The sequence below is a fragment of the Chlamydotis macqueenii genome, chromosome 10 (assembly GCF_036417535.1).
Source record: "Chlamydotis macqueenii isolate bChlMac1 chromosome 10, bChlMac1.mat, whole genome shotgun sequence".
In the NCBI taxonomy this organism is placed as follows: Eukaryota; Metazoa; Chordata; class Aves; order Otidiformes; family Otididae; genus Chlamydotis; species Chlamydotis macqueenii.
The window spans coordinates 7,098,830-7,120,062 of record NC_141565.1 but is presented as its reverse complement, the minus strand read 5'-3'; the positions used below and the strand labels follow the sequence as shown (position 1 = coordinate 7,120,062).

The window sequence follows — 21,233 nt, the reverse complement described above, 5'->3', positions numbered from 1 at the left end:
GCTGCGGGTCTCTTTGTAATGGGAGCCTGGTGCAAAGCTGTGCTAATGCTTTCTGGGTCAGAGTCAGACTTTTCTCTGCTGACCTTGATATGTATGCTTGGATTAAGAGCCTGGATGCCTCCTACTGCTGGTAAAGGGTTTTTGTGGGTGAAGCAGTTGGGCTTTTGTGGGTGAAGCTTCTTTTTACTTCTGGTTCTGAGTTATAATCCAGATTCACATTTCTTTAAGAGCTGCTGGGTTTTGATTTCTTTTGTCAGTGGAGGAAAGCAAAAACGTGCCCAGTATGTCTGGACCATGCTGAAGTAACTTGCTTGGGTTCTGTACGTAATGTATGTATTCAGTTGTATGCTATCAGGGAGGAAACCAATCCTAGAGTTGTAGCTCAAGACAGTTTCATGAGCTACTGTATTTTAACTCTATTTTATAGATTTGCCGAGATAGGTGGCATAGCTTGTCATCCTGTCTCTTTAAGACCACTTTTTATTTAAGCCTTTAAACAGACTGTTTTGAAGAGATGCATCCATTTGTTGTCTTATAAAAATATAATGGGGTCACTAAGGTTTGCTTTTGAAATGCTTATCTAACAAAATAAATAAATATACCTCTTTGCTGCTGTTTCTGTCTTCCTTAAAAGCCCTGATGTAGCTGGAAGTTGCTGTTACATTGCAATTCCTTGTTACTTGTTTTCAATAGAAAATTTAAGAAGTCTTATTTGTCTTCAATTTCTAGGCATAGCCAAGAAGTTGATTTTTTAATTTAACTTTTAGTTTAAGAGGATGTGTCAGCCTACATTTCTCTGTTCTGTAAAGTAGATTCCTTCAAAAGGCTTTTATTTTATCAGCTCCTGTCTTTCCCATGGTTGGGATTTCTTTAAATGAAGTAATGCTCATTGCAAAGTATCACCTGCCGGTGTTAAACTGGAAATTGAATGGCAGTGCTTCCCCAGACAGGTGCTTTGTAAAGGTACGCTTATGGCATGGCGTCATAACTGACTTCTTTGGCAACCCTTTCAATCATGGCTCAAGGCTGTGCGTTTCTGAACGTGTATATTGGGAAGGATGGCTGTTAGCTTTCGTTTTCTTGGCTCCCATGAAGGAACTGCCTCTGTCCTCTTAGTTTGTATCTGAAAATGCAGACTGTTCTTCCTTTCATGGATGGAGAAAGATTTTTAACATTATATATATATATGTATTAAAATCACCATTAATCTTAATTTGCCAGTTGTGTATATACAGGAAGCTCTTTCAGTGGAATGGACCTTGCTGAAAACTAGCTTTCTGAATCCAGGAGGAATATGAGAAATAATAAGAACATCTCTACAAGTCAAAAATAATCTTTTGTGGGGTAATTTAGACATGACAAATCAACTCAGGATCTCTAATACTAGTCTCAAAGTACTATTTCTCCTTTTCCTGTGATTGAATCTCGTGATAAACTGGTGACTAGTTGTTTGGGGTGTGTCTGATAAGTGCTCTAATGTTAAGCATGGTATTTTAATATATTTGTGGTTTTAATGGTGTGTTCTGCATGTTGCTTTGAAGTTCTCTAGGTAGCTCTAGTTTCATGATGTTCCTGACCTCTAAAGAATTTTGGAAGAGGTCACTTACCCATTGAGAACACAGTTATGCTATGTCTGTATTCAGTAGCATATTTACAAATAACATCCTTAATTTAATCAGTGGCAGAGCTTTCTTATGTAAGCTTTGGTGTATATCTGCTGACTCTGATGTGTTGACAAAACTGACCTTTAAGCTAACATAGATGGAAAATTTTAATAGAGATAACTTCCTTCTGCAGGTGATGGTGTGGAAAACTAACTTTGATGCAGCAGATTATGGTGATGTACTGAAAACACAGAAGTCTGGCAGTAGTGTGGATGGGACCCGTTGCACTCTGGTAGGTCAGTGTACAGAAATCTCGTAGAGTTCACTTTCTGAAACTTGAAAGCATATGGCTTTTTCAGGCAGTCGAACTGTAGAGCTATCTTTCCTTAGTATTTATTTGAGCTGCAGGATGTTTGTTTTGTTTAACTGTACTTTATAGAAAAAAAAATATAATGATTTTAAAAGGGAAATAAATTCGGTGCATGTATATATGCACTTTTAAATTAACAACCTGTTTTTAAGAATTTGTGGTAGGCTTGGGTGATAGTCCACAAAAAAAACCCAGACATAAGTAACATCTGAAGTCAGTTCTGTTAGCTGATATGAATCCTTTAGGCTGATGTCAGTCCTGAAAATAGATATTGTTCACGATATCTTTTCACTGACAATCAGCAAAGATAAGAAATCTCTGTGCATAGACTTCACATGTGAAAAACAGGTGATGCACTGTACTGGAGCTTCTTTCCTAAATACTGGGAGACATCAGTTTATATTTGTTGCCTCAGCCATGTGTTAAGAGACATCTGAGTTCTGTCTGTACCTAGTGGATAAATCCACCGAGTAATTTGGTGTGATGCACTGATCAAAGTGTGGTACTGATGTTGGATGTCATGGCTATTATGAGAATAACCCTGTAGAGTTACTGCCCATAGGAGTTACAAGCTTCACTTGTAACAATTTACAGTGCTTCACTTAAACTTCTGTATTTTATCTTCTCAGTCTTTGGGTATTTTTGATACATTTGAGTATACCTACAGGATTCTGAAATACGTTATTACTGTGGCTGGGTTTTGGTACATCTTGTTCAACATGAGCTATAAGCTAAAAAGCAGTTTGACCCAGGGGGTTCATGCATACATGTCATGGCCTCAGTTGAAAGGTAAGCTTCTAGCCCATCTGTTGCTTTGTGGCAATGTCTTTAATCTTACCAACGTAGATCATCTTTACTGGGCTACTAAGCTTCTGTTCTTTCTTAAACGTAGCAATGTTTTTATTTAATGTGACTTCAGTCCATTGCTCGAGGTATTGGAATAGCCATAGTGTTCTGCGATGGACAAGATCAGTCTAATTTGCTGCAGTCTAAACCTAATGCCTTACTACATGGAGTGCTCTGTAAAGAAAGCAAACACAAGCAGAGGATATTAGTGCGAGGTGAGTGGGAGAGGATGGTAGGAAGTAATCACAGAAGGAAGGAGGAGGAGGGGGAAGTGTTTATTGATCCTCAGCTGGTTTTAGCCAAACTGACTTCCTCCTTTTCCTCCTCTCGTGTGTGCCAACTCTGAAGTTATGCAGGCTATGAAATTAGCAGTCCAATGACCTCTCTGTTTATTAGCCTGTTATACTGGACTAACTTTGAACTCTATCTCCTTTAATTTAAGTTATTGTGTAGTATAATTCTGGACTGAAATACAGCAAAGACAAAGCCTTTATGGGCAGAAATACTGTTTCCAGTTTGTAACATTCCAAGGAATGGCTTAAAAAGTGTAGACAAGGTGTCCGCTTAACGGGAGATTATGGCAAGCTTGGGCCAGCTGTACTGCTGTTATTACCAGAGCATATTTACTATATGGTAGTAACTGCTTTTATTACCAGAGCCAGTTGTCATTTAAGGAAAGGAAGGGAATGCCTGAGGCCTTCTAAAACATAGGTCTTTGTTACAGAACCTCTTAAGATGTGCGTTCAAGGTAGCTGCTGAACAAAACCCTTGAACAATGAATAACCATCCTGATCATCTGTTCCTTCAACAAAACTATGCCCCTGTAGAAGAGGGTTTACCTGGCAAAACCTCTAATAGATGCTGCTGGGACCCAGCTGTTGGTGTGCTACTGACAAGGGCTTGCTTTTCTCATGCTCTGAGCCTGTGGGAAACAGGGCACTGCAAATTATTTGAGGTGTACTATATTGGTTTGGGCTAGGTGCTGTGCTTTTTACAGAGGGTGAAGCAAATCCATGCTGAGTCATGTGGAAGAGGCATACTTTGGTTTGGGGACCTAAATTACTTCAAAGGAGTGAGTGTTTTGAACTGCCACGCAAATGCAACCTTTGGCTAGGGCATGCGGCGTGGGAGCTACTGATCCCAGCAGTTCTACCTGAATATAAAAGGTGTTGGAAAGTTACTGTGTTATGTGCAACTTCAGTAGGATCAAATTGAACGCTAGTCAGTAGGATTCTTCCTTCCTGCTTACTCGTTGGGCAAATGTGGTGTTATCTTTTGGTCCGAATAGCACAAATGATGCTTCCGTTAGATCTCCTAGGTGGGCTATGGGCATGAATAGAGACTTGTCAATTAAACCTTTGAATGCCTTCAACGTTAAAATAATACTTGGTTAAAAAGTCAGAGAGAGTATTTTTCCAAGGAGAGCTTATGCTTTCCCATATAGTTGTATAATTTTTTTCTTGAGCAGAAGGCCACATACTGATCAAAACAGTGGCTGTGTAAAAACACTCAGTTTAGTATCCATTTTCTCATGGGGAGAGTCAGACTAACATGTAAGTGCTAAGAAAGAATAACTGAACACAGACATCAAAACTAGTTTGTCATCAAGGTGAATAGGAAGAAAAAAAGAATCTTAAATAACCTGTGGGATAAGAGGCATGAAACACTCTGTAACCGGTTCGTAGGATTCCTGTGCACAAAGCTCATCCAGCATATGATATTTAAAAGCACAGCAGTATTTATTGCTCTATTATAGCCTTGCATAAGCAGTTACCAGCATAAGCAGTTACAGTTCCTAGCATAAGCAGTTACCAGCGTATTGTTTTCCCTTTGTGAGAGTCTCACCACCCCGATTAAGCCAGAGACACTGCTGAGCAGGAGGATGATGATCAGCGGGGTCAGAGCAGAGAAGGGAGGGAGGTGCAGCACCTTCAGGGCGTCCCCTGTCGTTCATAGAGTGAGCTCTGGGTCCTTTCTCTCTCTCTCTGCTCTCAGCTGCCTCTGTTTATCCCCTCGGCAGATTCAGTGGCAGAGTACTGACTGGGCGTTGGTGCACGCGTGGCCAGCGCATGCGGCAAGGCCTGCGGAGTATGTGCCCTGCTGGACAGCAGCAACATCCTGCTCAATAACAACCCTCCCAGCTCCCCTCTCCAATGTCGTGTTCTCACAGCTGTGTGCAGCTTCTAATTCCCCACAGTGGCCCTACACAGACCATCACTGAGATCCCTCACATGCACTGTCAAGGTTCGTGAGCTTGAAAACAAACTTGCTCTAAACCAATTTTCACTTCCATGGGCAGAGACTGGAGCCTTTAGAAGATGCTGGTGTCTCAGGCTGTTGGTTAAAGTTCATTATGAATCAAGGTATTGGGCTTGTTTGCAACAACAGGCGTGAACTTCAAAGTTGCTCTGCCCACCTGCTTGTTTTCTGTAAATATCAGAGGCTTGGGAGATGCAGCTTGCTTTGAAAGTAAAACTGCTCTGTGCAAAGACTGATGCAAATGAAAGAGGAACTCATGATGAGCAGGAATTGCAGTCATGACTGTGATGTAAAAGCGTAGACACAGAAGTGTGATAAAGAAAACACTAAAGCTGTCAGAAGTGAATTATAAATATCTGTTAGCATAGATGAGTCTCTAAATGTTAGATCAGAATTACAGTAGCTCTGAAATAAATGCTTACTCTTAATAGCAATAACCATTCTCTTGTAATTTAAGTGTTGCACAATTGCAAGTTAAGGGCAGGCGCTCGTGGTGCATGCTGTATGAAGCTGATGGGAAGAAATGAAGTCTTATAGTCCTGTGTCTTGATCCTATGAGCATTTGTGTTTGCTTTAAACTAGAATCTAAGGGGTAGGAGTAAATTCATGCTTTAAGCTGGAATATTGAGTGATGAGAACCTAAAGGAAAGTCAGAATGAGATACAGATTTCTGCATGTGACTTCAAAAATATGGGCTCTTATGCTTGTTTTGGGTTCAGTAACTGTAAGCATCGGGGTCTGTCTGTATGAAGATTTGTGTGGGATCAGATCAAAGGACATCCACAACGTGCTCACGTGTCTGATACGTTGTGAAAACGTTCATCGTGCGATTTGTTCTTTCCAGAGAGGGCAGATAATATGTTTTATTTTGGGGGTTTGATGGTGGTTTTTCTCCAAATACAAGGAAAGCCTCGTACATGCAGTTACAGCTGACGTGAGTATACAAGAATACTTCTTTCATTATGATAGATTTGCAGCTATTGTTGACTAATTCCAAGAAGACTATGTATGGTCAAGTGTTACGAGCAAATGCTGAACAGTTGATGTCACATGGACAGTTAGAAAGTGCTTGGGTGTTTAGATAAACTTGTACACTGACAATTATGAATAAAAACATTATAGTACAAGCTAAGCTGGTAAATGGTTTTTCATGCAATATTATGGAAAATATTAATATAGAGATTCTTTACTGAAGTTTAAACATACACCTCCTTTAGGAATGTTGTAACTGTGCAAAATAGTACCTGGCAATGGAGGAAGCTGATGAGGAAACTTCGGTCTAAGCCTCTACATACAACTTTCTAAAGAAAAATACTTCAAAGCATGTTTGTGTTGCAGTACCTCAGAGGCAAAGCTATCTTGAATAGAGGAAGTGGGAGCTTCACATCTCCAGAAAGCAGTGAAATACACAGTCTGCAAGGGTTGTGTCGTCTGTTTGTCTCAAACTAAGGGAATCCTGGTGAGAGAGGTAAAAGGTATAGCAGAACCTAAGCTTGCAGGTGATGGAGGAGTGTTTCTCTTGCCACTTTAGTTGTGAATTTTGCAACCATGTAACTTAAATATATGCAGCTCATTTGAGTGGATGTGCAGATAGACTCAAAAGCAGGTGATCCCTTGGTAGGACAGTTTGAGAGACATGGCAGAGGTGCAGAGTTGTCCTCTCTCACTCTGTTGCCAAGAAGTCTGTCTATTGTTTTGAAATTCAAGAGCATGAATATTTTAAATATCTTTAGCTCCTTTGAAGTTAAATGGTTCTCAGTTGTGGAGCTACCAAACTTGAAAGCGAATGGCTTTCAAGTAGCAGACTTCACAAAGGGAAGCTTGAGAAGAGCAGCACTTCAGTGGAAAGGACTTAGAAACAAGTAGCCCATGACTCTTCAAATGTGTCTTTCAGTTAAGACAGGTAATTTACCCCTCTTTCTACACTGCTGGGTATAAAACTTTCTCCAGGCATTGGAGTATGCTCATTTCTTCAATGGCAATTTTTCAAAAATATTTCTGTTGAATAGGATTGGAGACTAATTCCGAAAAACATGATCTAGTCGTAAAGTTGTCTGAGGCCTGTAACTGAATGTCCAAAGCTGACTCCACCTCTCTCCTTTGCTGGTTCTGTCTTGTGTTTGGTGACCTTGGGTGCCTCCTGTGCTCAGCCCGCGGTCTCTGTGCTGAGTGCAGCAGTTCATTCTGTCAGCCGCTCATTTCTTGTGTAAATAAATTCCTCCTGAGTTACTCATAGGCCAGATGTGCCTTTTCTTTTTTGACCTTTTGGCTCCCAAATTGATAACTATCTCTAATTTTGGCATCCATTAATACTTATGAATACTTCTGTGCATTTTTTCTTGCTGTGAAATCCCCTCCTGCTAAGCAATTTCATTGCACAGAGCTGCAGCTCTTTGCAATTGGATGTGAATGTGTGTTGTCATTTGCACCTCCTTCACCTCCTTCTATTTATTTATTTTTAAGAGTTGTAAGGGAGGAATCTTGTATTCAACAGCAGGGGATCCAGCCTTCAGGATAAATGTGGTCTGCAAAATTATTATTTTTCCTGATCTGCTTGTCACCTTGTTTTTCTGAGGATGCGTTCCTACTCTAGGAAACTTTAATCTGGTACACGATTGTTTTCCTCTCGGAATAGGTAGGTAGGTTATTTACTTAAAAGAACAACAGTGTGGTGAGTGCTCAGGATGTTTCCACTGTTCTCTAACCTGCTTGGCTGTCCGAGCAGAAGCTTCGTAGGGATGGGCAGGAGTCTTACTGCAGCTGATCATGGGATGCTCAGGAGCTCTTCCTCACATCCTGCACAAGTGGTGTAGTTGCGGATGAGTACTCGTAGCCACCTAACCTTTGCTCTTCTTTCATTGAAGGAAGCTCGCTCATGTAAGCCTATTGCAACATGTGACCTTTGTTGTGGGTTTGGGTTTTTTTTGTGTGGTTTTTTTTTTTTTTTTTTTCAAGGAGACAGAGGTTCAACGGGAACGGAGGAAAGGTTTTTTTTCCTCTCCTTCCTTTGTGATGTGAACAACGCTGGGTCTGTACCTTGGCCTGTGCCTGAAGAGGCTGTGCTTGTAAACTTTGTGAGAGCCAGAAGGATGTAATTTTCTTTCGTCTCATGTCCTCCTTTTAGCAAGAGCACCTAGTAGTTCTTTCTGTGCAAGAAGTGTGCTCCTGTGGTGTCTTCCCTCTTGCCAGAACCAGAGATTTAGAGCAGAATGAACTCTCAACACCTCAAAAACTGCCAGACACTTAGCTGACTAAGGGAGCTGTCATGGCAGGCAAGCCTGGCTAGTGGAGAATGTTTGCTTTGTCTCTTCCTGCCTGGTTCAGCATCCTCAAACTCTGGGAAAATAATCACTTTTCCCATTGTGATACTATGGTTAGTAGGAACTATGGCTGATGTGAGCCAGAAAGAGCACACTGCCCATTCATTTATAAACGCATGTTGTTGCTAACAAAGAGTTAGAAACTTGATCTATGCTCTGTGTTTACAGGCCTATCTGAACTCCTTCACCCTTGTACAAATAACCTGGTTCCAGCCCAAAACATCCTTCTGGCAACAGCGTTGCGTCTTCTGTTTTGTGGGTAGCCCTGAGAGAATAACCCCTTGGTTTCATCACTGAAAAGGCTGGATCCAGCTGAGCTCTAGAGTCCAGCTCTAATTCACTGGAGAGTGAAGTCTAGCAACAGTACCAGACTTCTTCATCTCGGGAAGCCTGAGTTTATCTGAGCAGAACTGGGTAGCTGTATCAGTTCACTGTGCTCTTTGAGGAGCCTCACTGCAGATCTCGCTGATTTCCTGCATCTTAATTTGACTGTCAGGCTGCACCAGAGCAAAATGAATGGTTTTCTCTCGCTCCACCAGATAAATGTCTACCTCACAGCTAACAGCAGAGCTTCTTTCTGGAAGATATTCCAGAAAGCCTCTGTTAATGGACTAGCCCTCTAATACTCTACTTCAGCTTTTTTTGTTGTTGTTGTTGCTGTGTGCAACTGAATTTTTCAGAAGCTAATGGGTTTTGCCCCTTTATTGTTATTTCCCCTGAAACTTTTGGATTTGCTTTTCTCCTGATCTGGTCAATGTAAGGACAAAAGGGTGCGCATGACAAAGAAATGAAAACTTAAGCCTTCCCTGATTTTGTATGTTAACATTTTGTACCCATTGTTGCAGGCTGTTTATCATAGCTTTCATATCTTGATGAGGGACCTGAGAGAAAGGAAAAGGCAGAGTATAGGCACCCTCAGCTTGGGTTTCTGAGAGGCTCTGAATGACTGCAACAACCTGCAACAGCTTTCCCCGTTAGTGGGTGGGAGCAGCAGTGCTGCTGCAGCTGTTTTCCCTTGTATTCTGGTTTGACAAGATTTTTTGCAAAACTAAGAGGATCAGCTTTTAATTTCTGTCATCTTACAGTGAATAGATTTGTTCTTTAAGGCACTGGAACAATAAGGCAAGTCCTGACAAGTCATTATTGGTCAGAATAAGAATTGCCTTTTAAGTTCAGCATCTCAGGCTAATTAATGTAAATTCTCCCACTTGGGTTGCCGCTGTATGTGGCTTGTTTTAGTGCTTGAGTCATAATTCAAAGAGAAGAGACAGAGGCAAGATTTATATTTTTTCCAAGCTGCTATTGTGTCAGCTTTGAGATGGATGAAGATGGCTCAAGCTTTAAATGTTTCTAAGATCTCAAACTTTCCTGCTAAAATTAAAACTTCAAGCAAGACTAATATGATATATACATATGTTACATAGCATTTACATATTTCATTGGAAAGAGACAAATTATTCTGATGAAGAAAATTAGCTGGAAGTTGTTCATGTTTCAGAAGATCACTGTGTGTGTTTTCTTGTCTTGGAGACTTCTGCTTTTAGTGTAAAAGAACCTGTAGCTGGGTAACCAAAGGCTGAGGATAAATGCTTTGTTTCAGTGTTTGACTGCTTTGTCTTGGGAGCTTTTCACAAGAGCGACCTTGAACAGGGACGAGGAGCAGCAGTTCAGTTCCTGCTGAAGTTTCTTACCAGTGGTTCTCATACTGATCTCTCTGTTCCTATAGTGGCTTGTTTCCACACAAAACTGTTCCTTTAAGATTTTTAGTGCTGTTATTCTCCAGGAGCAGTGTTAGAATAGCCAGTTGAGCATCACCTGTACAACAAAGCTTACTTATTTAATCCTAAGTTCTGGAAGACCTCTTCATATCTCCTAAGAAAACGCTATCACTGATGGGAGAGGAGAATTGGTTAAGGGAGGTAAAATGCCTGTGAAAGTAGGAAAAGACAAATCTGAAATGTTGAAGGCTACCCTTACATTTTCCTTCTCAATAAATACAGACCTGCTTTATGTTTTTAAGCAGCTGGTAGTCATTAAGTTTCACCTGTCCATGCCCTTCCTACTCGGCTTTCAATGTCCAGCATCACTGCTTCCTATCTTCACCCATCACAGAAATACCATTTCTGCTGTGGAAATGTAATATGTGCAGAACTTTCCTGTTCGTCTTCGAGGTCTTGTAGAGGGCTTTCTACCTGTTTAAAATGTAACTGAGATTGGAAAGGAGCTGACTGTTGAAAATTAGTTCTTATTATTTTAGCATCTTTCCTTAGACTGTGAATTGATGTACTGTTACATGAGTTACTAGTTGTTTGGAAACCGTAGCTTAATTAGAGGTACATTCCTTACTGGTTTTGGGTTGTGGTCATCTCCTTTGCCAGAGCTTATCAGAAACTGGGATATCTGCTCCTTCCAGTGCCAGATAAACTTCTCCTTGGAAATCAGTGCAGGGATCTACTTTCCTTCAACTTTTTGTATAAAACAAAGATCACATAGCACAAAAAACTGTGAGCCCGATCTCAGCTGGCACACAACCAGTTGATGCCATGGTATATGTAGTGGTGCCCAGTATAAACCAACTGAAAAGCATGGGCAGCATGTGGCTCGGATGCTTTTACCAGTCTGCATAGGTGTTTGTTACCTGAAGTTATCTTGAAAACCATGATACTAATGTCTGTCTTGGTTTAAAAGTGACACAGAGTATAGAGGTGAGGCTTTGTCACAAGAGTGCCTTGGGATTTAAAGGGGTTTGAGATGCACTTACTAACTCTATTTCTTCTTGGGGTTATCACAGACTTAATATTTACTGGTCTGTGGCAGAATTTGGCCGTGACTGTTGTCAAGTGACAAGGTGACAAGTTTTAATGTTTTAACTTGATGTTTTTAGTAGCACCAATCAGGAGAAGGGTTCTGTCTAAATAATTTCTGGCCTCTTACTTATCTAAACCAACTTACTTTTTGATGCGAAGCAAAAATGAAAAGGAAGTAATGCTCTTTTCAACTCCCTTCTCTCTTTCTCCCCCTCCCTCCCAAATTCCCTTCTGTTACCACAACTTGAATCCTGAACTATGATATGAGCAGGGATGAATGGTCCTATAAATTGTTTCACAAAATTAATTAAACTTGTATCCTAATTCTAGTTGTTACCCTGTGCTGATCTGGACAGATGTGGAGTAATGCAGGTCTTGAAGAAAATGATCCAGAAATTTCAGGGTTGCCTTGAAGAGGGAGTGGTTTTCCAGTCTAGAGAAATGTGCTTGTGCTTGGAGAGCTGTTCAGTCAATGGTATTTTGTGTGTAGCAGGGAGAAACGAGGTTACCTCTCAGTTTTTAATGAGTCCTCCAATCTGGCATGGTGTACTCCATCCGTCCTTCCTGTGGAGCTTACCTTAAAGCGAATATGCTTCCACTGGATGTCACTGTTGCTCTCTGGGAACACATTTAAAAGATCTCTTTACCTGTGGTGAAAACGACTCCTCGAAATAGTAGACTTTTAATAGGATTTCTCTCTTGTTTGGATTAGTAGAATTGGGGTCTGAATAAACAGTGTGTACCATCTTTGGGAATTTTCTGCTCCTCTGTTATTTCTAGGTGCATTTTTTTTCAGCTAAGATAGTGAATTTAATTGCATTTAGTGAATTTTAATACATTGTGAATTGAATACATTGAATGTACATGTTGCTTAAAAGGAATGTTGTCTTTCTAGATACACAAAAATTAATTCTTGATAACATCATCTTTGCTTTAAAAACAATCAAAAACCCCCAAAACAGTAGATACACTGTGGAAACGGATTTAAAGGGGCTTAAAGGTAGAGCTGAACCTATCTCTCGCACCACTCAGTTCCTCCCTTCCAGTGGAGAGGATTGCAGAGAAGGGAAAACAAGTATTTTCTCTGGATTGAATGACAAGAATCCTACTTTTTATTAGCAGGTGTAGAATTCAGGTAGGTAGTTATCCTGTCAATATATCTTCTAAATACCACCGTTTAGAAAGCAAACTGGTATTTTTCATTGTCCCTTACAATTTTAATACGATGTACATGTGTTGTGTAGTCAACACTTGCCCCCCACACCCCAGTCAGCACTATAATAGCTGGCCGGCATGCTGTTTACTCAGAAGAATTTTCGTAAGAGGCTCAGTAAGAGACCTCTGGAATGAAGGCTGATTAATTTTCCCCTTCCCCCAAGTAGTTGCACTGTGCTGTCTTTAAGTGGTTGCTATAAATAAATCACTTCTGTTTTCCCTTTGTCACTGAGAGCTGTATTGTATGCTGAAACGGCTCATCTATTCTTCCTTTAATGTTCAGCTGCTTCTCGCTATACTCCCAGCGCTTAATAAGCAGATGTTGTAATAAGATATTTAATGGCAAATACATTTGTTCGGTTGTGCTGAATAAATGGCACACTTGAACTCTGACTAAAATAGATGAAACCTCTGCAGCAGTGTCATTGTTTCTCCTGCCTGTCCCCAGGACTGAGCTGGCACTTTACCTTGCAGGTGAGTCAGATGGGAGCACAGGTGTCTCTCTCTGTAATTGTGATGCTCATCAGTACTGAGACTGTCACGAAGCCAATGCATATTTCAGGGCTCTTTCTGTATTCTTGCAATGTTTTTAAAAATCTGTTAGAATTTGAATCACTAGTGTCTGGCTCACCACATGAGAAGGGTGGCTGTAGCTTGGTCTGTGAGGGTTTTCTTGTTCATTCTCATGGACAGTAGCAGGGATGATTTAAGTATATTTTTTAGAATTTGGAAAAGTTTCAATCTGGGGGCAATTCAGTTCTCACTCATGTGGGTGCATATTTCCTTTCAAGGTATCAGCCGTTAAGGTAGTGGCAAGTACAAGTTGTAGTCTGACTGTTAAGGGAAAGTTTCCAAACATTTCTCTCTTTTGTTAAAGCGTGAAGGGCAAAGCTTCCCCTGAAGGACCCCACAATCATGCTTACCACTCTCAAATTTGAAAGCTGTACTAACGATTCAGTAGAGGTGGCCTTGATTGCCTCTATAAAACAGCTTCAACTGGTGTTACTGCCGTATCTGAACTGCGACAGAAGTCCAGGTAAGTGCTTATGGCAGACAACCTGTGTCTCTGAGCATTGCAATCACTTTCAATTTTTTTTTTTTTTAATGAAGAAGAGGGTGTTTGAGCTCATCAAAATGCTTGGCAGCTTTCTGAAATGAATGTCAAACAGAATTCTGGGGGTCCGTTTGGACTTAGGATACCTGTAAAATGCCCCAGCATCTGCCCTGTTAAGTCCTGGCTGTGTTTTCTGAGCAGGCAAAGCTTTCCTTGACTGTAAAAAATGAGTCTTTAGCATGAAAAACTCAAACGGATTTAAAAAAACCCTACCCCTGTTTTCTCCTTGATGCCATGGTAGGAAGGCCGTGGTATCACTGTTCCCTTCTGTTCACTAGGCTTCTGGTAGCAGAGGGGCATGCTTTGGGTAGTACCAATACAAATACACCTCCTCAAAAAAAAGTGAGTTGAAATTAGCCTAGTGAATCTGATCCAGATGGATGGAAACGCTCTGCTTTACCCTGTGAAAGGAGAGTGTTGTGCCTGTGAGATGCAGCAGCATGCGTGTCCACCTTGGCCGGGCTGGCTGTCAGCCGATCCTTTGCTGTTGCCCTGCTGTTCTGTAGGTCATGGGATGCATTTACAGCTTGCAGCGTTTCCCAATGTGTCCAGCTGAGAGTTTGCAGGCATTTTCAGTGAGCTCCACCTTGTGCTGGCCATGCTGCATTGGGCAAATCCAGGCTTAACGCTTGTTGAACGCTGTATATTGGCCCCCTCTTTGAGAAGCCTACTTGGATGGGTCCCAAACTCCAGATTGCAGCTTGGTGCCATCAGAGAGGGTGGGATGAGTAAGAAGCTAGAGCAAACTGACTTCAACTTCTCTGCCTGACTGTTTGTGGGCAGCAATTCAAAGTGCTGTCTGTAGGTGTGGGTGTTGGGTACTTGTTTTTTGCACCTGCTGTGGCATGATAGGCTGGGTATGATGTGTGTGTTCCTAGAACTGAATATTCAACGGCCTTGGTCAGTTGAAAGCCTCCCTTTTGGGAGTCACGCTCCACGACACATTGACATAGTTTTTATTTGCTGGCTGGATGTGTCCCTAGTTCAGACAGATGAAATAACTCAGAAAAACATTGCTGAAGGCACTAGCTACAGGTTATCTTCTTGATGATGATGGGCTGTAAGGAACCTTTCAGGCAGCTGTGGTGTTTGAAATGGGGCAGTATGCCATATTGTCATGCTTCTGTTTTTAAATGTAGATAAACTTCTGTTCTTGGGGGTGTTGCCACCGTTCAGAGTGCCTTCAGGAGCCCATGTGTGCTTTGTGGAGGTGCCTTTCATGAGGTGGTACGGTATAGCCTGTGAGCTGATCAGCAGAATGTAGCATCTGTGACAAACAGCTGCTGCCGCCCCTGGCTTCAGCTTGGCACAATGAGAGACCACCGGACCCCTAAAGCATCGGATATGGGAACATCTCTGCAGTATTGCTCTTGCAATTACGCCAGGCTCTTAAGCTTTGTGGACTGTAGCAAAGATAATATCAACTCTGAGTTCAACCCAGCAGCTTTTTATGAAAAGCTGTCTGACATATGCTGTAAAGATAGAGGGAGAAAATATGTTGGTACAGTCATTCTTCTGCTTCTGTGAGTCAGCTTGTTCTAATGGGTTTTGAAGTGGATAGCTCATCATCATTTGGGGCTTTTAAGTGCAGGTTGTATGCGGTGTTAGCTCGCTCCAATTTCTGCTGTGCCGTGATGGACTGGCCTAAAGTTCTGTCATCCAAATAAGACAGTCAACCTTAAAATAACACGAAAACATGGGTTTTAATGCTAATTACCCATTGAAAGCAGTGTTTTGGTTTTTTGTTTTTACTTTTGAAAATAAACAGAAAATAGTATATTTGTAAGACTGGCTTTATCTCATCTCTGCAAGAACATCTTTGAGTTGAATAAATCAATGCATTGGTGAGCAACACGTGGCTCTTGGGCTACCTGCCGCACAGGAGCAGTTTGAGCGTGGGTCCCGTGCCTAGGCTGTGCCGTGCGACCCGGAGCATGGGCTGTGTTGGCCTAGGGCCTGTAGATAATCCAAGTTATCCAAGCCAGTGGGAGGAAGCAAATTAGCGGAGGCCAGTGTAGCTGGTACCACCTGACAGCCAGCTGTGTCCCAGGCCTGTGGTGTGGCACACTGATCCCTGTGGAGCAGTTGTTATATGTGTCCTTTAAACCTTTCCTGCTCCTTGTGCAAAACTGGTCTTGTGGTGCTTGGCTGGATGAGGGTGGTGTGGTTGGCCCTTTCTAGCAGTCAGTGGACAGCAGCAAGGCATTCTCTTGTCAAAGCCTGCTATTGCTGTGGCCTCTCTTTTCCCCTCTCTCTTCCCTGTGCGCCCCCCGCCCGCCTTAGCGTCCAGCTTTCCTATGTAGTCACATTTCTGTTCCTTGCACTGCTTATTGCTTGTTTTGCCTAACTGTGGAGCTGGACCTCAGCCTTGGCAGCCTTTCTGTGGCCTAAATCGGTGACTCCCAGCAGCACAAGTTTTTTTTTTTTGTATAGATATTGTAAATATATTATTTTGTGTGTTTGTATGTACCTATATTTATGTATATGTATCTTCATAATGCACTAAACAGTTTTGGGTTTAAAGTTACGTGAGCTGGTCTAAGGTCTTGTTGCAGCTTAGTTGCACATCTGCATGCACCTGGCATCAAACACCGAGATGAGAAGGTGAATCAGTGCAGTGGTGATGAGAAATGCATCCATAGTCATGCGTATGAGAGAAGAGATGGAAGTAACTCTTCACTTCTTGCTTAGAAAAAGTACATGCAGGAGGAGTTAGACCATTTTTCAATCTGTTGGAATTCCTTGCTGCTTTGTTGATTTGCAAACTTCAGTCATTTATGTGAGTAATAAGTGCACGAGATGGAGCTGCAGCAGGCACAGGGCCATGGAGAACGATGTTCTGAGTGATGTGATCTTGGCTGTAGGTTCAAATTGTCTCTCTTACTGTAAACTGAGAAACTTAAGTCTGCAATTGCTTAATCAGTTGCTACCTTGTTTAGTTAGATAAACTCTGAACTGCTTCTAGTGACGGTAATGCAGATAAAAAATGCAAAAAAAAAAGTGTTTGTTCTAGAAGAACGATACCATTTTGAAAGCGAAGGACAGAAGAATAAGTTCTCTAGTAAAGATCTATTTGTACTTTTAAAACTTAATTTATTCTGAATGAGACATTCAAGCTTGCATAACTAAAACAGTTGAAACTTCAAAGTAAACTTGTTCTTAACCTCATTGAAGAAGGAAAACAAGTTCAAGATATAAACAAAGTTAAAATCACTAAATCAAAACTGTCTGGTTGAACGTATATTGGAAGATCTTACTTTTGCTGAACTTAACTACACTACTGCATCCTTGCCTTCTTAGAACTACCAGACGTGGAGAGAGGCTTTTACTGCATTGTTGGAGTGAAATAATTGGACTCCTCTCAGGGTAGCTTGCTTAATTCTTAACATTTGGATGTGGTACTTCCATGTGGCTCCAGTAAGTGTTCGTTTCCCTGTACACTCTGTGCCTGTGTACCACATGAGCATGCCAGAGCTCTTTGCACATAACAGTCTTGTAGCAAGGTTCAGGTTGTGTATCTAAGGTTGGCCTTTCCTGATGAAAGTTTAAAAACAAATAAATGCAACCACCACCCCCCTAGAAAACAATAAAAACCCTCCATCACCTGGTAAAGACAGACAAGTCTGCAGCAGCTCTTCCTTTTCCAGCTGTGGCAAGAATAAACAATTCCTGTTCTCTTTTGCTTATTTCTAATGGCATAGGCTGTCCTAATGTAAACTGTTCTTTACTGTTTACAGCAATCCTTCTCCAGTTGCTTGCATCACAATAGCAGATTGTCTGTTTATTTTTCTAGCAATCAGAAATGGATTGTGGTGTTCATCTTAAGAAAACAAAAATTCAGGATCCTGGTAGGAACCACGCACAGCAAGAGGAGATGACCAGTCTCACAAGTACCTTGGAGCATATTATGGGGCAGCTGGATGTTCTGACTCAGGTATGGTTTGCTCTTTAATTTTGCAATGAAAAAGGTACCTCTGACTAGAAGAACTGGGAATATTCTGCAATAGTTTCATAGAGTTTAAAATGTGGTTAGTTCAAAGCCTCTACTTTTTAGTAGTTTTTTTATAAATCTGTCTTCATCTGCTTGTCAGCTTATCTCTGTCGATTCCCTCACATTGACTTCCAGCTCAGGCCCTTCTCTTCCCCCAGTTTCTCTCTGCTGCAGTGTAGCAGAGTGCTGCTTGAGCCAGCTCTGGTACCCTGTGCTGTCAGCCAGGGTTTATCTAAGGTGATGCCTAGAGGAGTGATTGGCAATAGAACTCTGTTTGGTGAACAGTCTCTGTCTCTCCTCCCTCCTCCATCATACTGTAGTCTATAGGTAAACTCTGTTCACATCTTGCTCCTTTCTCCCACCCAACATTCACCTACACAGTCCAATTTCTGCAGTATTCTCCTCCCATCAACAAATCTGGGCCCTTCTGTGCCTCATCTGAAACATGCTTTTCACCCACAGCTAGCAAACAGCTGATCCCTAAAGCATTAAAATACGGTTCCTCCTCTGTGTCACTGAGCAATGCCTGAACAGTACCAATCGTTAATCATCATCACAGTATGTGTTTACTTAATAAGATTTTGGGGATAGAGCTGTTTTTTGTTTAACTACATAGCTGCTCATTGCTCTTGTGAAGAAATGCCATTTCTGATCACTGTCTAGGGCTGAATTTCATTGTGTATTTTTGAGGTATGTGAGAAGCGGGGAGCAAATATGGGATAGTAAACACTGGTCATCTTCTGTAGGTGAGACCATGGTCATAGGATGGAAAAAAAAATCTGTGTGGGAGGGTTTTTGGGTTTTTTTTTTTTTTGTGAGTTTGAGTGTTGTTTCTGAAGAAGGAGAAGCAGGTCTTTGAACACTTGGTAGTGAACATACCGATTACTAGTCCAAGTTAGCTCTCTGCTCTTGAGAAGTACTTGTCAAAAAGTATAAGATGATGGGTTGGAGAGCCCCTCAGTGGACTGAAGGAGGGGTGACTTAGAGATTAAAAAACATTCCAGGACTACAGACAGTCTAAAATAGTGTAGGGTGAAACCCAAAAAGGTATTTGACAGAAATGCAAGAAAGCAGTTTTCCTGTGATCTCTAAAACGCTGAACACTGGAGAGTGGGGAAAAAAATCTTGTATGACATTAGACCCTTATGCTTGTGAGTAAAATGCAACCTAGTGTATGCACAAAATATTTTTACTGTTTTTATGTCTCCCTAGTCAGTTTGGAATGTGATCGTTATCTTTCATTACATAAATCAGATCCACACTTCTGAAGAAGGATGTGTAATGGCTCCTTTTCAACCTCATAGGTGTTTAGAGGAGGCAAATGTTGCAGTAAACAGTATGTGTGGGATCTAAGCTAGATATAAGCAATGCAAACATCTCTCTCAAAGATATTGTGTAACGGTATAAAATTCCAACAGTTGTTTTAAACCTAGCAGAAAGAGAAATTGAGATCAGTGGGGGAGGAATAAATTAGTAGGTTATAGGATAAAATTGGAAATAGGCCTGAAATTATAGTAAAAAACCAAAAACCTGCCTTGAGTAACTCTGCTTTCAGCAACCTTTTACCTTTTCTGTAGCTTTTTTGCCATCCTTCAGGTACTTAATTTCCGATTGGTTCTAATATTTGTATGTTGTATTTTGTGTTAACACATTTCAATGCATTTGTGCAAATAGTTGTTCCTGACACACCGTTGAAATGGTTTCAGAATTCTTCATTTTCATGCCAAGGTTTTGATATTTAGCAGTGAAACAAACCAACACCAAACAAACTTAAGCAAGTGAGCCTAGAAGCAGTCCTTGTTCCTAGAGTAAGGGAGAATGTTCCTCAAGAGGAGGGATGCAGGCAGATAGCAAGGCAGAGCCGTGGGAGGTAACTCTGCAGGGCATCTGCTTGCGTGGCTAAACTTTATTTTTTCCAATGCTGAGGGAATGCAGCTCCGGTAGAGCTGCTGTTACCTGTCTTTCATGCAACTAGCTGTTGACCAGGAGGAGCTATGGCACGCTGATCGCTAGCAGAGATCCATGTGAAATGGAAACAGCGTCTGGTGGAGTTGGGTTGGGTGTCTTTCCTAGCCCTTTCTGCCAAAGCACAACTGGGTGCTGCTCCCCGCACGTAGCAGGTTCAAACCAACATTGTGTTTCGTATGGCAGGTTTGGGCCTGCTGACTTCTTTTTGTGAAAGGGGGACACCACTACTTCTTCAAAAACAGAACAAAAAGCTTTCATAAGTAACACATAACAGGTATTGGTGTCTTTCCCTTCTTGAAGAAGGGCTGAGGGTGCTCCTGGTGCCCTGCTGTAAATCTTTGTTCATGATTCCTGAGTGTTGCTTGTTTAAAGAGAACACAAATGGCTTAAGCAAGGCCTTACAGTTGAAGGGAAAAGACAGAGTCCCCATAATGTTTCCAGGAACTCCCTCTTGATACAGCCACCCATGGTTCTTTCAGGAATTGATAATTTGTTAGCTCCCTGGCAGCTTGGGTGTATGTCTAATGTGGTATTTTGAGTTCGTGCACTTCTTGTTCTTGTAGTTTCCAACACTGTGTTAACATGATGTAAAGCACCGGTGGGGGAAACTTAAAGTTGTGATAAACTACTCTGGGAAATTATGCAAATATAAACGTAATTTATTTCGCTAATATTTATTTCTGTAGCTATCATTTCAAGGTTTACCATGCTAAACTTGGTGTCATGTAAAAGTGGGAAGGAGAGAAAATACTTTCAATTTCTGCTGAAAGAGGCAATAGTAACACAGTCAGCTGAAGGCTGTCACCTCCTGCCAGTGCACAGCTTTGTTCTGTGCCGCACACTTGAAGCTGCATTGTCTGCTGCTCACCAGTTCTCAGTACCTTCCCTCTGTTGACAATAGATTTCCAGATGAAGTGGGGTGTCATGCACTTGGAGACAGCGGGATTGTTTTTATTCCATTAAGAGCTCTCTTCCTGCCAGACGCCAATTGCAAGTGGAAGCGCTGAGGCTGTAGAGGCGTCGTACCCCATGCGTGTGGCAGGATGCAATTGAGCAGACTTTCTCCCTCAGTTAAGACACTTCAGTTCTTGTTAGAGGAAGATGGATCAGAAGAAACTAGTGACTGTTGCATACCACATATAGCAGTAACTGCTATTTTGAGTAGATACGGCCCCCTCAGATTTACAAAGCTTCATTTTTATGTTGTTGACTCTGCTATGATTTTATTCTTTAAGGTTTTGGCAACTTTCTTTAAACTGGTCTTTGATTCAATGAAACGTTCCTCTCTTCCTCCTTACCAGAACTCTGTCAGTACGTCTTTTGTTTTACTTGTACGAAGGTGATCTCATGTGACCTGACTGGGTCTTCATTTTTTTTTTTTTTTTTTTTTTCTAATCGTGGTTTGTGTTTGGCCATACTTCACGTGCAAATAAAGCAGTTAATGTTTGACTGCCTTTTTCAGAAGAGTAGCACATGCTTAATAGTTCTGCTTCCTTGAAGGATGGAGTGAAATTGAGACCCAGACATAACCTGGTTGTTTCCAGTAGTTTTGGATTACTTAAAGATACCCTAGTGCCTTTTTGCAGGTAAGCAGGCAATTCAAATCCGACAAAGGAACGAGGAAGATGACAGTAATAAATGTATGATAAAGATGCTTTGCTCTTCCCTTTCCTGCAACTTAGTATCTTGTCAGTATCTCAAATTTAAAAATCCTGTTCTTTACCAGAATTTCAGAGATG

General features: G+C 41.4%; 1 protein-coding gene across 5 annotated transcripts in view; it reads left to right on the top strand.

The window, feature by feature from the left end:
- The window catches only part of POC1A (POC1 centriolar protein A), an 84,664-nt gene that overhangs the window by 33,054 nt on the left and 30,377 nt on the right, over positions 1-21,233 (top strand). For 4 of the 5 annotated variants that reach the window (XM_086755513.1, XM_086755517.1, XM_086755515.1 and 1 more), the window contains exons 9-10: positions 1,798-1,896; positions 17,329-17,469. In XM_086755513.1, coding sequence (XP_086611639.1) covers positions 1,798-1,896; positions 17,329-17,469 — 240 coding nt within the window. The remainder of the gene's footprint in view (positions 1-1,797; positions 1,897-17,328; positions 17,470-21,233) is intronic. The other variant, XM_086755516.1, reaches the window with a different exon arrangement.